Source organism: Budorcas taxicolor, chromosome 13, assembly GCF_023091745.1.
Source record: "Budorcas taxicolor isolate Tak-1 chromosome 13, Takin1.1, whole genome shotgun sequence".
In the NCBI taxonomy this organism is placed as follows: Eukaryota; Metazoa; Chordata; class Mammalia; order Artiodactyla; family Bovidae; genus Budorcas; species Budorcas taxicolor.
Genome location: NC_068922.1, coordinates 56,950,641 through 56,967,816, shown reverse-complemented (window position 1 = coordinate 56,967,816; position 17,176 = coordinate 56,950,641). Strand labels below are relative to the sequence as shown.

Sequence of the window (17,176 nt, the reverse complement as noted above, 5' to 3'; positions counted from 1 at the left end):
ACCTGGAAGCGAAGATCCCATATGCCTCTGAGCCAAAAAAACAAAGCATAAAACAGAAGTAATATTGTAACTAGTTCAATAGACTTAGAAAAGAAAGAAAGAAAATAACCAGGGTCCAGCTGTGTGGTCAGGTGCACAGGTGCCCCAAACCCAACCCTGCCGGGGACCACTCCCAGGGAGGATTCCAGGGACTGCTGGAAGACAGGAGTTTGTAAAGACTGTCTTCCCTCCCTGTAGCAAGATTTGCCTATTTTAAATTCTGTTTTTTCCCTCAGCCCCTTCGTCTTTGTATATAGTGCAGAATTTTGTATCTGCTCCAAGTCTCGTCTCCCACTCCATTCCTTACCTCTTCCCCACGTGGAATTTTCTGGATTCCTGACATTATTTATACTCCTTTCCAGGCAATAGTTAGAAGCATCTCCCACTTTCTGTTAGACCTGGATCTCCCTTCCTATAGTGCTCTTGACTTGTGAAAGACTCCCTTTGTGGGTGATGGAGGAGAAATCTTCAAGGAATGATGTAAAGATTTCTTATATGCTTGAAAGCCTTGACTTTCTCCGTGGTTCTAATATGTCAATTGCTCTTCTTAAAAATCTAGAAATCAAATTTATTAATGAATTTGGTAGCATGAACATCTATACATTTATTTCTAGGGAGGGATATTCTTTCCTTTTTATTTTCTCTTTCTCCTTCATGCTGCTTTGGGAGTCCTATCTGTACTTCCAAGAATGCTTTCAGTTGTGTAACTGAGGTTTTACATTTCCAGGGCATTTTAACCAGACTGATTAAATGTAGAGGAAGACAAAGTCTATGACTCCAAGACTGGGAGAGTTTCTGAAGTTAAAAAAAAAAAAAAAATCCTGTAAATTAAGTTTCCTGTTATAAAAGGCAGAATTTCTAAAGCTGCTGGGAGGACAAAAGACTGACTTCCTAGGATTCTGAAAGAATTGGGTCCATTTCTTCCTGTTAGTACTCTTTCCCCTTTGTTACACGCGCTTCCAAGTTCCACGTAACCTTGAGGTTGGAGCCTCTTCATCACAGGGCAGAGTCAACCCTTGATATTTTATTTCCTGCTTCAGCTGAAAGAACTCATGACTGTCCCCCTCTATTTTTCTCCAGCATCCATAGAAACCACATCGAAGCTTTTGCTCAAAACACACTCCTTGAGTCTCTTTGCTTCGGAATTGCAGTCGCAGGAGGGCTCTTTTCTTTTGAGGTGGAAATCTTGAGAAAAGCTGAAGCCAAGTTAAAAGTCCTTCCATTATGGGCAAAGTCCGCCCAGTCAAGTTTCTTTCATTATTAAGAAAACCACACTTAGGAAATCGGTTGAAAGCATACATTCTTGAGTAAATTTTGGTCTGAAAAGTTTTCAAAGAGTCTTTTGAGTTGCTTTTATTCCTTTCCTTTTCTCCCAGCCCCCTTGCTCCTCTATAATAGAGTTTAAGAAATGCTGTTGAATTCTGGGTACGGGATTTCACATTAGTGAAATATTTCACACTGGCTCCTTCACTAATGTTTAGAAGAAATATCTGAGTGAAAGTTTTCAGCTTTCTAAATACTTGCCTTTCCTCAAAAAAAGGTAAAGGCAGGTGTTCTGGAGAAAGACAAAAAATGCCCGAGTAGCACATGCGATGTAGTATCTAAACACGTTACAAAAACAGAAAAATGTTCTCTCGTTCTGTTTCCTGGGTTTCTTGTCTTAATGATTTTACTGCATTTTAGGTTTGAGAGAAGACAGAGATTCTCCCTGGATATTATCTTTCACAGAGGCTAAACTTACAATGTTTCTTTCCTGAAGTGATTGGAAGACCAAACGGATTGAGGCCAATGCCAATATTTTCTTTCTTGCTTTTGTTTCTAGCTAGAAACTAGTCCATTTCTCCCCCTTGTCAGGATTAATGAAGGAGAAAACAAATGCTCTTTCTTCTCAGTTATTATCATTGAAATGGATCAATTTCTTCTTTTTAAGAATGCAAATCTTGAGGACAAATTGAGCTTCTCAAATATCTCAATTATATTTCAAGAAATGGACAGTCTTTTGCAGCCTCATTTTATAGGCTCATAAAGAAACATTGAGAATCATAATTCAAAGAGGATATACTCTTGATTTCGATCTGGGTGTTACAAATTCCAATTTTTCAGTAATTGTATTTTTTTTTTCTCCTTCACCTCATGCCCACAGTGGCTCTCTAAATTTTAGGTACATGCTTATGGTCTGGGAACAAACTTGCAACTTCAGGGTTGATTTTAAACACAGCTTTCCACTCAATATCTTTCAGGGAAAAAAAAAAATCTCTGAGAGGGAAATCTTAAATTGATTGCATTTCATCAAAGAAGAGAAGTAAGTACTGCTAAGAGTAGTTTCTGAAGGAAAACATGATTGCTTAGAAAATTGCATTAGGAGAGAGAAATACTCTGGCATGGAGTGGGATTTTAGTAAATGTATTTTTCTGTCCCTCTGGTGGGTCCTTCAACTGTATTCTCTCTGAAGAACCCAGCTGAGGTTTCATACTACTCCTTTCCCGAACAGAGGGAACCTACCTCAACAAAATAGAGGGCACACATAACAAGCCCACAGCTAACATCACACTCAGGGGTGAAAAGCTGAAAGCATTTCCTCTAAGATTGGAAAAGAAACAAGGATGTCCGTTCTCATCACTTTCATTCAACATAATTTTGGAAGTCCTAGTCACGGTAATCTGAGAAGGAAGAAAGGAATCCAGATTGGAAAAGATAAAACTGTCAGTGTCTGCAGATGACATGACACCATACATAGAAAATCCTGAGGACGCAACCAGAAAACTACTCAAGCCCATCAATGGGTTTGATCAAGTTTCAAGATACAAAATTAATACACAGGAACCTGTTGCAATTCCATAAGCTAAGAATGAAAGATCAGAAAGAGAAATTAAGGAAACAACCCCATTTACCATCTCATCAGAAAGAATAAAATACTTGGGAATAAACCTACCAAAGGAGGCAAAACTCTGAAAACTCTAAGACACTGATGAAAGAAACTGAAGCAGACACTGTGTTCTTGGATAGGAAGAATCAATATTGTTGAAATGACTATACCACCCAAGGCAATCTACAGATGCAGTGCAATCCTTGGATGGTTCTGCAAGGTGACATTTTCTTGATTCCTCAGGCTGGTCACTTCCTCTCAAGCCTAATTAAATGTCCTTGTGCCGTGATTCATAACCCGTCTCCTTTGTGGCATTTACCGCAATACCAGTCTTTATGTAATTATGTCTTAATTTTCTTCTCTTCAGCTACATGCACACTACATCAGTGAGGCAGAATTGAGCTGCTTAAATCATTGACAATAAACCCATATTTAATTCCAGGGTGAAGGAGGCACTTCTATGCTTTCTTTCTCACTGGAATCTCTTCTTTTGAATTTTCTGTTCATACCTAAGCTTTTAAGTGACTGAAATATTTTAACTGATTTTTTTTTCATTAACATAGTTTAGGAAAAATTCTTCTGAGGCAAACATTATCAAAGCAGCTATATTTCATTGAAAAAAAAAAGAAAGGTAAAGAGAACTTCTCTGACAGGTACTTCTTGAAATAAAAATTTACTGAATCCTACTGAAAAGGTGGGATAGCTCAATATTATATGAGGATGGTGATGTAATTCTCTGAAATTAAGTACATTTGAATTGTTTTTATCTTTTCACCCTTTCAACTTCTGTTAGTCATGAGTGAACTGGGACTGGTGGAGATGGGGGGGGGGGGTTGGTTTACTTCCTGTCACTCGTGACCTGCTCCCTCTGTCACAAATCACCTCCAAATGTTTCCCTGAGAGAAACAAAATGGCGGCCTGAACTCCAGGGTTCCCTCACCCACCAACTCACTCTCCGCCTCTGACTAGAGCTAATGGCTCCGTACCATTATTTTTCCTGTCAGATTTAATGGGGAGATATTCTTTTCCTAAAGCCATTAGTAAGTAATATTGCTTACGGAATCACTGAAACAAGGATAACACCTCCTTCTGAGGGTGTAAATCTTAAGAAATGATGAGGCAATTGCCTAAACACATCAATTATATTCCAAAAGCCTGAATTTCTTTTTTTTCCTGCTACAATTTTCATTTAGAGTTAAGAAAGTTTGAAAGTAATGATCTCTAAAGTAGGTTCTCTTGATTCAATTTTGGCATTAAGTAATTCAAATAATATTAGCTGGGTTTTTTTTTTTTTTTGTTCTTCATTTCATTTTCCCTCTTCCCTACAATTTGTCCTCTCTTTATTTTAAGGCATTCTCTTTTTGTCTGAGGATGATTTAAAGTTTCAACTTACCAAAAGATTTTAAGCATACTTTCCCACTAAATATGTTTTTCTGGGGAAAGTGGTAAGTGAAGTGTTCTCAAACTGATTGCTTTTCATCAGAGAAAGAGAAGAGAAATTTAAACCATAGAGAAAAGTGGTTTCTGGGGGAAAAAAAAGAGATTGGAAAATGATTACTTGGAAGCAGAAAAATCTCATACAAAAAATAAGGATAGAACAGAAGTACTTCAGATTTGGTTAAAAGATGGAAAAATATATTTTCCTTTTCCTTTTGTGCATCTCTCAACATTGTGTGTTTCTCAGCCTGAGAAACTGACCTGTTGTTATGAGAGTATGATGGTCTTCCTTGTTCTGATAGAAATGATTTGCCCTGCACACTCTGGAGTTTTTCCTCATGACTTTCAGTCTGAGTTTTAAAGCCAATGACATTATTGGCCTCTAATTTTTCTTTCAGACTGATAAAACCATACCATACTTGTTGCAACAAAGAAAGCAACACTGACATATGCAAGGAAAATTTGACAATCCCCAGCCAGCCTCATGGGCCCTAGAGGCTGCCAGAGTTGGGTTGATGCACCATCACACATCCATACATAAAAATATGGACAGACACTTTATTTTGTTGTTTACACAAAATAAGAGATCACACCATATTCAGTCATCTACAACTCTTTTCTTCTTAATATATCTTGTATGTAACTCTAGGCGTATATTACAGATTGATGGATAGATCATTTTAATAATGGCACAAAAATCCCACAGTATAGCTGTATCATAATTTATTTATTCAGCTCTTCCTCTATTGATGGATGTTCCTGTTGATTGCTGTTGGTTTTCCTACCACAGCTATTGCTGCAGTAAATATTCTTGCTCAGTTTCCCAGAGAGCAATTGCTGCATCAAGGCACGTTTTATAATTGTAATTTTCATTTTATAAGACACTACTAAATTACTTTTCAAAAACAGGATTACTCTCCCATAAATATCTTTTTGACAGTATTTTTTAAAAAGAAACTTTGCTTCTGCAAAAGAGCAGAGGCTGAGTGGAGACTAAAGCCTTACCTTCATCCTTGGTGCCCCTGAAGCTCTTCCCCAACAAAGGGTCACTCATTGGCCTCTCTTGGTGGCATTCAGGCCACAGATAGGTTGGTTGTTAGTACAGTGATGTGGTTTGAAAATTAATTTATCAGTGTGTAAAAGGGAACCATGAAGCTCAGATTTCTGGTTTCTCATGAAAAACCGATAGCTCCAGCAAACTGGACTCTTGGTCCTTGCTGGTCTCGGTGAGTGGGGGTTGAGGGGCAGCCTGGCCCTTGGGACTGGGCCAGTCTTTCTTCTTCATCCACAGCCCTCGTTTCTGTTACTGATCTGGCCCTGTAGCTTTTGAGTTTATGATTTTTGGTTTCAACCAGGGTTTCCCAGTGGTGACCCTGTTGACCTTTGGGGTTGGGTTCATCCAGAATGGGATGGGGGTCTATCCTGTGCACCTCACATTGGAGAAAGTCCCTAGACATCACCTCTGGCTGAAAACCACTGTCTTTGACCCACTAGATGCATTTTCTTGAGTAGTTGTTCAGATAAAGCTTTTCCAAGAGTGTTTCTGAGTTGCTTTCATTACTTGTCTTTATCCTGAAGGCATCTGTCTTGCTTCCTGAAGGAACATTGTTGAACTCTGTACACGACCAAGCTTTAATGTCACGGAAAGATTTCAAACCAACCCTGTTCGCAGAGTTGGAAGAAAATATCTGAATGGAGAATGTGATCAAAATGCTTCGCTTTCATCTCAGGAACAGAGGTGTAGACATGGCCATGATTACAGGTGGTTTCTCAAGTAAAAACTCTTCCTAATTACACACACATAAAAGGGCCAATTTCCAAACACTGGATGAAGAGGCTTGAATACGTCCCCAGAATAAAGGGTGACTGTGCCTTTTTTCCTGGTTTTCTGCAGCAGTTTCTTTTTGTGATTCAGGGCCTCGGGCCAGCAACCTTCTCCCCTTCTGTTCTCACAAGAGTCCTCAGCATGTTCCTGAGCATCTGAAAGAATTTGGAAGGCAGAGGAGGAGGGGGTCTCTCCTGGGCTCTTCTCCCACTTTGCCTTTGCTCTCCTCCTCTGACAGAAGCTAATGACTTTCCTACATCTTTTCTCATTAGAATTAATAGAGAAGTATCCTTTCTTTCCCTAAAGCTATTATTAATAGTTAAGTCACCAAGCTCTGGAATTGCTGAAACAGAGTAATTTCTCCTTCCTTCCAAGGTGTAAATCTCCAGGAAAGATGAGAAGCCGTCGTGAGTATATCAGTTAGGTCCTGGGGAAGGGACCTTTGTAGACAATTGCATTTAGCAACAGGAAACTTTTAAAATAACGATACGGAGGATGGATGGGTTGCATTCAGTCTCAGCATTTAAAGTCTCAGGTGGCCATTTCTTTGATCATCTCTTTTCCTGACATGATTTCATCATTCTATTTTCACTCTCCATTATAAAGTCACTCTCTTGTTGTCTGGACAGGATCCAACTGTTAACTTCAAGCACGATTTTAAACAGCAATTTCCGCTAAACATAGTTTAGGTAAAGAATTTCTGTGTGGGAAGATTTCTTGTCCTGATTGCCTTTCATCAGAGGAATAGAAAAGAGATGAGAGCCACTAGGAAAGTGTTTCTGAATAAAAAATTCATTTGTGATTAGTTAGAGGCCAACTTTCCAAAGATTGCACTGGGATAGCACAAAAATGCTCAAGGCTGCTCTGGATAAATACCTTGTCCTGGTTCTCTCTCTCCAGTCCCTGTCCATCTATGGAACTAGAATCAGGCACTACTTGCTCCCTATTGCCCATGGCCCACCCACTTCTGATCATTTTCTGATTGGAATGAATGTCCCCAGCCTCTGCCTGCAAATAAAGCTTCTTCCTTCCATCATTTTCAGCTGTACTTTCTTTTCCTCTGGAGTTCCTTACAACAGAAATTGTAATAGAATTGCAGAAATGAATGGATTTACTTGCAAAAAATTTTAGTCCAGTCTGAGAGCCTTAAAACTATTGGTTGAATAACTTACTCAAATGAATGATTCAGACTAGGTAGAGAGAAAACCAGCCCCAAACAGGTGGTGTGGGTTAACAGTTTTACAACGTGGGTGATTTTACTCCTGTTCATGGATACAGGTGGGGTCAGGACCCCCTTGCACAATCTTATTGCACCTTTTGCTTTTTCCTTCTAGCATTTGCTACATCTACTTGGTGATTTTTTTTAATTGAAATTTTATATTTTGAAATATTTCTTTCACATTCTTTTCCATTATAATTTGTTACAGGATATTGGATATAGTTCTCTGCGCTGTACAGTAGGACCTTGTTGTTTATCTATCCTGTATATAATAGTTTGCAGCTGCTAATCGCAAACTCCCAATCCATCTATTCTCCAAGTACCCCCCGTCCCCCCTCGGCAACCACAAGTCTGATCTCTGTCTGTGACCCTGTTTCTGTTTTGTAGACAAATTCATCTGTGTCATATTTCAGATTCTGCATATATGTGGTACCATATGGTGTTTTTCGTTCTCTTTCTGATTGACTGCATTTAGTATGATCATCTCTAGGTCCATCCATGTTGCTGCATATGGCATTATTTTGTTCTTTTTTATGGCTGAGTAGTATTCCATTGTACATATATACCACATCATCTTTATCCATTCATCTTTTGATGAATAGTTAGGTTGCTTCCATGTCTTAGCTATTATAAACAGCTCTGCAATGAACATTGGTGTGTATGTATCCTTTTGAACTATGGTGTTCTCTGGATATATGCCCAGGAGTGGGATTGCTGGATCATATGGTAGCTCTACTTTCAGTTTTTTAAGGAACCTCCACTATGTTCTTCTGAGTGGCTGCACCAATTTATATTTCAACTGACAAGTGTGGGCGGGTTCCCTTTTCTCCACATCTTTTCTAGCATTTGTTAATTGTAGATCATTTTTTGGTGTAATGATTTGCTGGCTGAATTTCTCCCCCATTAGACTGTCATTTCCATAAAGGTGTCTGCTTCAGTCACTGAATAAATTGCCTATGTTCAGCGCAGTTCCTGGCAGAGTGTTGACTGTGGTCAGTAATGAATATTTAGGCACAGTCACATGGACTCATAAATAGCTCAAGAAACAGGGACTCAAGGACTTCCCTGGTGGTACAGTGGATAAGATTCCCTCCTGCCAATTCAGGGGACATGGGTTTGATCCCTGGTCTGGAAAGATTCCACATGCCACAGAGCAACTAAGCCTGTGGACCACAAGTACTGAGCCTTGGTGCTTACAGTTTGTGCTCTGCAACAAGAGAAGCCACCCCAACAAGAGAAGTCACTTCAACAAAGAGTAGCCCTTGCTCACTGCAACTAGAGAAAGCCCAACTGCAGCAATGAGGACCCAGTGTAGCCAAAAATAAATATTTTTTCAAGTTTAAAAAGCAACAACAACAAAACGAAACAAAAATATGGACTCAAAAAAATGGGCTCAACTAGTATTTGGAATATGAGCAAATAACTGCCCACATGGTGACTCCATTTGGAGCTCTGCCTGGCTTTCCTGAAGTAATTGCAAATTTTAAATGCTAGCACTTTGTGCATATTTCAGTGTCAGGGATGCTTGTAAACAATTTCATCTCAGATGAATTAGTAGTCTGGTGATTACTCCTAGGATCTTGTTGATACTTACAGTTTACTTAACAGGGCCCACGTGGAAGACTCCTTTTTACTCCTTTCTTATAATTCATCATCTTTGGACTCTAAATTCATGGAGGTTTGGGGTGATTTGGGGCAACTGATGAAAAGGCAGTGAATTTCTTACATTTCCAGATAATGATATTTGAGTAATATGTCTATTAGCATTTTAATATGACGTAGCTGGCAGGAGGCTTGGCATTAAGGGTGTCACCAGTTAAGCTGTAAGTTTCATGGTGTTGTTTCTTCATTCCATTTTCCTTCTAATTATTTACAGTTCCCTATTGCTGTTTCAAGCTGGTTAAATTTAAGTTTGTTGCCACACTAATCAGTCTCTTCCTCTCTCCACATGGTTTGGCAGTTATTTCTGAAAGTGAAAGTGAAGTCGCTCAGTCAAGTCCAACTCTTTGCCACCCCATGGACTGTAGCCTTTCAGGCTCCTCCGTTCATGGGATTTTCCAGGCAAGAGTGCTGGAGTGGATTGCCATTTCCTTCTCCAGGGGATCTTCCCCCCAGGAATCGAACCTGGGTCTCCTGCATTGCAGGCAGATGCTTTACTGTCTGAGCCACCAGGGAAGCATGTTATTTCTGAGGGAAATTATTAAATATGCAGCCATTAATGGCAATAGGGGAACAGAATGGCATACAGAGCTGTGGTGAGAGATGAGTTCTCTAATAATAAGATGCTGATGATTGCATAAGAGCAGTTGAATCTGCAAAGATTGCCATAGGACATAGAAATCCACAATTTCTGAAGATGTATGAAGTGATTCATAGAATGATGCCAGAACATAAACAGGACCCGGTTCTGTGCTTTAACATTGGACCTGAAAAGTTTTTGAAATGGGCCATCCATCTAAAAGCAAGGGTGCTGTCCTTTCCCAAGAATCTCAATTCATTTAACACATTTTAGTGACATTATTTGGGCATTTTTCACAATGATTAAAGATAACTCTCTTTTCTCTGTAGACTGTAGGTCACAAGCAAATTAAATCAATGGATTTTCTCCCCTCGCTTTCTCCGATGAGTCAGAAGTTATTGGTCAAAGGCACACATGGCCTTTTCGTTAAGCTTAAAAACCCAAACAACCTGCTGAGAAGATGCTTGACCAATCTGATTATTTTCTCTATACTAATTGGTTTTTACTCTTCATTGAATTGAATGAATTGCCTGGTGGTTTTGTCACTGTGGGGACACGGCTTAATCCACTTAGAGTGAGGCGCGTGGGCCTGGTAGACTCTGGGACTCTAGAAACGTCTTTCATCATTATTGTCTTTGGGTGGTTTTTCATAGGTGAGAATGAAAATGATCTCAAATCTATGTTCTCCATTTCTCTCCCCACTGCCCTAGCCATGCCATCCCCCCAGTCCCCTGGATGACCCTGGGAACCTTGTAACTGGTTTTCCCACTGCACTGCCCTCTCCCCTAATTCAGTCTCTGTATAGTAACCATGTGCATCTTTAGAGAATGTAGACTTCTTGATGGAAACACTGGTTTCTTCACAATGAATTGTGAATAAAATCTAACCCCCTCCCAGGACTTCTTGCATCCTACAAGACCTGATCCCCCTGCTCTCCACTGTGCTTCCAGCAAAGCCTCCTTCCACTGAGTCCATCCTCTGAGCTCCATCCCACTGCAGGGCCCCTGCCTCTGTTTCTCCTTTGTCTGGAATGACCTTTGAGGGCTGGTTCTTCCTGATCCTGAAGGTCTCATTTCAAGTGTCACCTTATCAGAGATACCTTCGTCTACTAGGCAAGCCAGTTAACAGTCCCACCCCCAGTTACTCTCTGTAATCTGCCCCTTGGATACTGTTACTCTCTATAATACTCTGTTTATTATTACTCTCAGTATCATTCTCCCTTCCCTGTTTACTGCATTTCTGTCATAGCCTCCTCTGTATTGGTCCTCCCTGGAGTACCTACCCCTCATTTCTTTCCTTCTTGACCCCCATCACAACCTCAATTACCTTACATGCCTCTGTATCTCTTCCTTGTTGGAGCAAAGTCTCATAAGAACCAGGGCATCTTGGTCTCGTTCTCTGATTCCTTAGGGTTGAACATGGTGCCTGGTTCCTTGGAGGAGCCCAAAACGTGTTTGTTGAGTGGATGAATGAAATACCAAAATCCTGGTGCTCTGTTTTTAGATAATTGTGGTATTGTGGTGCTCAAGTAAAGATTGTGTTAAAGGGAAGATCACAACTTCCTTTGCCAGATCATTGCAACTTGGATAGATGTTTAAGCCGATTTGCTCAAGATTAGTGTGCTCAGGTCATCCAGGGACCTGTCCCGAAGATATAAGAAGTGGATCTGTCCCTTTGGGTTCAAGATGGAGGAGAGAGCATGTTCACTTTCTTCCACTTTCCTCTAAAAACTCAAAAGTTAGTGAGGAATGTGTTTGGAATGTCCAGGTCTACAGGCACGAGGTAACCAGGGAAGAAAGAGTGCCGTGGTTGTGGGGATTAGAATGCAGAGGCTGAATGGTCACTGAGTAGCAGACCCAAGCGAACTTCATCCTGATTTAACAGTGATCAAGTCCTGGATATTAAGAAATTCATGGTACCAGGTGGGACTAAAAACAGGATTGTTGGTTGACCACTCCCCAACCCCCTGAAACCTCTACCCTGCCACTGATTCTCAGATCCTGGTCACATCCTTCACTCTCACCCCCAAATAATGCTTGGGGCTTAGTCTCTGGAGACCCTACAAAATGCTGAGGAGCAAGGGAACTAGGTTGAAAACAGAGGGTTTAACCAAAGGTTGGCACCGGATGCTGAGCCCCTCCCTGCCCAATCTCAATTCGGACTGCAGAATGCTGCTGACACCTGCCTTACAATTTCCAGGCAGGACATCAGAGAACTCCTGCAAAAGTCGACTAGCCTGTGTGGAGACCCAAAGTGGATGACTTCAGGGTTTTCCACGTCAACGAGGCGACAAGATAACCCTGCAGGGAGATCCACAATGGACACTTTACATCTGTAGAGTTTCTAACCAGCTTTTCAGTACCTACTTCTAAAACATGGGCGGATAGATTGCTGGATATCTCAGGGAAGCCTTTAAATATGAAAGAGAGATTAAAGCAAACAGAAACAAAGGAACCTAGAAGATAGACAGTGTAGGGACAGGCAAGTTTCAGCAATGACAACAATGGCAACATCTTGCCTGAGACAGGTGAGAAGATGCTGGAGCCGTGAAGTAGTAATAGGATGCTATAAAGAAGGGACAATTATAATAATAAATTATTATTATTATTAATTATTGGAATAATTAATTATCTTGAAATAATTAATTATTCTAAGAGTGGGCTCTTGGAAATTAAAAACATGATACAGACATATCAATCCCTCCTTTAAGGAAGACTGATGCTGAAGCTGAAGCTCCACTACTTTGGCCACTTGATGTGTGAAGAACCAACTCATTGGAAAAGACTCTGATGCTGGGAAAGATTGAGGGCAAAAGGAGAAGGTGGCAACAGAGGATGAGGTGGTTGGATGGTGTCACTGACTCGATGGACATGAGTTTGAGCAAATTCTGGGAGACAGTGAAGGACAGGGAGGCTTGGCACGCTGCAGTCTGTGGAATTACAAAGAGTCAGACACGACTCAGCGGCTGAACAACAACAACAGACAGACACTTATAAGTTGGGGTAGAAAGTTGAAGGAATTCTCCCAAAAGAAAAGAAAAAGAAATAGAAAATAGGAGAGAAAAGAAAAATAGAGGGTTAACTCAAGAGGTCTAATAACCTAGTAAGAGCAGTTCTAGCTAAAAAAGAAAAAAACATAAGAAAAAATATATCAAAGAAATAATATATTTTTGTAAAACATAAAGACATGGTTCAGACTGAAAGGACCCATTTAAAGTGTACAGACAATGAATGGAAATAGACTCGGGATCATGGTGACACTGTCATAAAAAGGAGCTTAGGAGTTTCCAGAGAGAAAAACAAAACCGTTTCCTCCAAAGGACTGGGAACAGTAAATCATGTTGGCTCCAGACTTCTCAAAAGCTAGAGCTCTGTGGAGCCACATCTTCAGTTTTGAAGGAAGATGAATTTTAATTCAGACAGCTATATCCAGACAAGCCACTAGTTGAAGTCTAAAGAATTTTATTTCACCCTTTCTCATGAAATTGCCAGAAGTTTTGCATTAGGAAAAAACGCAAAGAGTAAACCCAGGAAAAAGAAGTGTGTGTGTGTGTGTGTGTGTGTGTTTGGCGGGGGCGGGGCTGTCCAGGAACCAGAGGTGAAGAAAATTGTTAGGATGGGGGTGTAGGGAGATGCATTGGCTCAGGCCCACTTTGGGCCTAGGGAGCAGTGGTCCACTGGGAATAGGTCAGAAAGTTCTGAGTGGCAATAAAATGAATGAATAAAATGAAATAAAAGACAATTGGGAAGGAAATGGGAGGTGGTTTTGGTAATAAATTCGTACAAAAAACTAGGCAGAAGAAAAAGACAAAATAATGATTGATTCCAGGAAAAACAGTGTTGGCAAGAAAGGCAATGTAATCATGGTACACCACCTGACTTGGTGGTGAAAAGCATGTTCCTGAGCATAATGATGTAAACATTGCATATTCTCAACAAAATCTTGACAGCATAGTCATATAACATATAACTGAAGAGAGGAGAGAGGGGAGGGATGTGTGCCCAGGGGTGGGGGTGATAAGGCTTGTGGATGAGGGTTCTAAACCCACCTCTCCCCTCATGACATCATCAGCTGTTCTCCAAAGTGGAAAAGGGGAATCTAGATGTAATGCTATATGTTTGTCCTTAGGAGAGAAGGAGATAAACACGAAAGGAATCCCAAGTGGGAAGAAATGAGTGGGTGGGCAGGTGTGGCTGTTTTCCTAAAGTAGAAAGACAACTTAAAAAAAAAAAAAAGCACCCCTGTGCATGTGTAATGTTAATCAAAATAAAAGCAGATTTAAAAGTACATTGACAAGGGGGGAGGGGGTGGGGGAGGGAAGGACTGGAAGTTTGGGATTAGTAGGTGTAAACTATTATATAAGATGGATAAACAACAAGGTCCTACTGTAGAGCACATGGAGCTCTACTACACTCAATATTCTATGATAAGCTGTAATGGAAAAGAATATAAAAAAGAACGTCCATATGTCTAGGGCTCCCAGGTGGCTCAGTGGTAAAGAACCCGGCTGCCAATGCAGGAGACATAAGAGATGCAAGTTTGATCCTTGGGTCAGGAAGATCCCTTGGAGGAGGGCATGGCAACCCACTCCAGTATTCTTGCCTGGAGAATCCCATGGCCAGAGGAGCCTGGCCGGCTATGGGCCGTAGGGTTGCAGAGAGCCGAACACGACTGAAGTGACTTAGCACGCATATGTGTATAACTGAGTCACTTTGCTGTACAGCAGAGATTGGCACAAAACTGTAAATCAGCTATGTTGTTGTTGTTCAGCTGACTAGTCATATCTGACTCTTTGTGACCCCATGGACTGCAGCACGCAAAGTTTTTTTAAAGTTCATAAACTGAAAAGTGGTTTAAACCCTTTTCTGTGGCAACACAGTTCTTAGAGAATGCTTTTCTGCTCTGCTCTCATGATGGGATCTACATGCTCTGAAATTCCATGATCCTTCTGACCTATATCCCAGGCCAAAATGATAAAATGGAAGAGAGAGTAAGGTTCCCTTGAAAGGGAGATGATATTTGGTGGGGACTGTCAAGGCCATGTCTTTGTTGCCCCTCTTCCCACACTCATCACAAAAATCACCACAAACAACAGCAACGCAAAAACCCATCACCTTCCTGCTGTCAGTGCTCTGATGGAGATCAAGACATCCAGCATAACAGGGAAATTTCCTTTCTCAATATTTCCACTCTGGCCTCAGCTGAATGACCACAGAATTCGAGCCAATCCAAAATTAACCAATGTGGCAAGGAAGATGACTCTAATGAAAAAAAAAAAATCCACATGAAATATTTTTAAAAAATCTGTAATCAAGGGATTTTTCTACCTTGGGAACTGGTTTTTCCATCTCTCTCCTTAGCAGAAGTGGAGACATTTTATTTGACCGTGTGAACTGATTCAAGGTAAATCAAGTTGGTGGACATGCCATGTAGGATGCAGCTGATGAGCTCGGAGCTGGTATTGAAGACATTGGTCAACCCCTGGGAAGTGGCTATTGGCTGATTTTGTAATTTCAGGCGTGTATCTGTGTGCCCCCATTTCAGGTGTGACTCCGTCAGGGGAGCCCTCCTGTGTCACCTCAGGATCATCTGTTTGCCCTGAGAACAGACAGCAGGAGGAAGAGGAGAGCGGACACGTCTCCCGGAGTTTCTGTCCTAACACAAGCTTAAGCACCATCGGGGACACGGACAGACCGATCGCAAAGGTGGGAATTGAAATTTGGGGTTGTCTGTACCCATCTGTGGTCTAGATTTATGCCTCTCTTTTTCTTGTTAGTGTCCAGTGTGGTGGAACTCACTCAGGACACCTAGAGAAGTTTCCTGGCATAAAAAGCCCCTCGAGGCAAACAGATGCCTCAATCATGGTGCTGAATGAGTGGACGGTGAACCATTGGGATGATCTCACAGTCGATTAAAAAAAAATCCCAAGTCCCTTTATAATTCATACTTGAATAAAGATGCTGCCCAGTTGGTGGTGGTGGTAAAGAACCCACCTGCCAATGCAGGAGATGCAGGTTTGATCCTTGGGTCAGGAAGATCCCCTGGAGGAGGAAATGGCAACCCACTCATTTTCTCGCCTGGAGAATCCCCCAAAATAGAGGAGTCTGGTGGGCTACAGTCAGGGGGTCTCAAAGAGTCGGACAGGACTGAGCATACACACACACATTGAGTAGTACACATTAAGTAATGATCTAAAACCGGATGCTTAGAGCTGGTTGGATAACTGAGTGATTGAGTTTTCTTAAGTCCAGATAAAAATACAAAGCGGTCTCAGTAGCTTATTGTGTGTCAACAGGGAACTCTCCTGGAGTTAATGCATCTATTAGTTATTAATGGAAACTGAGGAGAACATTGCATTGAGGTTCACACTAGGTAAAGAATCAGGACCTCCAGACCTTGTTCTCATTGAGGACCACATCTCTGATCACAAGTTTTTGGTACCAATTAACCTTTTTTCCCTCCATTTATTTTCCTTTGCACTTTGTTGCAGGAGATTTCATCTGCTGGTGAGCATGGGGCTGGTTGTCCTCTAATCACAGCTGTGGGGTCAGGTTTATCTCTGCCATCTGACTCCTTGGGGGCTAATGACAGACTTCCAGCACGCAGCAAAAGTCTCGACGTGGGATCATTGGAGACTCACCTGCTGCCCTCTCAGCAGCACATCTCAACAGACCCCACACCATGCGTTTTCTCAGATGCTCAAGAGCCTTCTACCTTTGTGTCCAAAGGAACCTCTCTCGGCCATGACCTTGCTACCTCTGCAGCTGCCGTCTGTCCTTCCCTGGGGGCAAGAGCAGGCCACACAACCCTGGGAATTCACAGTGTGGAACTGCAAGACCACAGCCAGGGTGAAGAGGAGACTCTCACACAAAGTTCTCCAGACAGAAAAATGATAGCAGAGGGTGTGTCCCCAAACCTTTTGCCAGGGAAGCCTTCATCTGGGCAGAGAATTTCAGGTTCAGTTACACCAGGGTCCATTGGAAAAATTCATCTTGAAATACCAGCTTTAGGACCAGGTTCAGCTAGTTCACACCAAGAGGAAGGGAAACACAAGTCATGTTTTCCTTCTGGGGGGCAATGTGGGTGTAGGGAAGGGCTGGTCCCCTGCCCTCTGGTAGGACCGGACAGTGTGAAATGTCAAGAAACAGGATTCGTGGCTCTAAAGGATGATGCCATCCCTTCTAACCCAGGGCTGCCCACGGAGATCCCTGCAGCCTCTTTGAAAACCCTCAGGAAGAGAAGTTTGGAAGGAATGAGAAAGCAAACTCGTGTGGAGTCCAGCGACACCAGCAGCGATGATGAAGATCGGTTAGTTATAGAAATCTGACGCTACCAGAGAAAGATGGTGTCTGTCTTTTCTCCACTTCCAGGGAAAGATGGTTGATGCTTTGCAGTCAATGCCATCAAGTGGGCGGCAGAAATGAACTCTATTCATGAAGCCCCTGCAGAGAGGAAGGCCATCTGGGGGTCTTTCTAAGATGTCCCCAACCCACTCTGAAACCCAAGCTCAGCCTCACTCCTCCCCAGATGCCCTGCTCACAAGGTGCCAGC

The 17,176-nt window shown here is 41.7% G+C and overlaps 1 protein-coding gene across 1 annotated transcript in view; it reads left to right on the top strand.

The window, feature by feature from the left end:
- Positions 1-16,952, top strand: part of ZNF831 (zinc finger protein 831) — a 68,666-nt gene extending 51,714 nt beyond the window's left edge. Inside the window, exons 4-5 of the mRNA XM_052651354.1 lie at positions 15,170-15,330; positions 16,116-16,952. Of these exons, the coding sequence (XP_052507314.1) occupies positions 15,170-15,330; positions 16,116-16,952 (998 nt within the window). The remainder of the gene's footprint in view (positions 1-15,169; positions 15,331-16,115) is intronic.
- Positions 16,953-17,176: the final 224 nt, after the last annotated feature.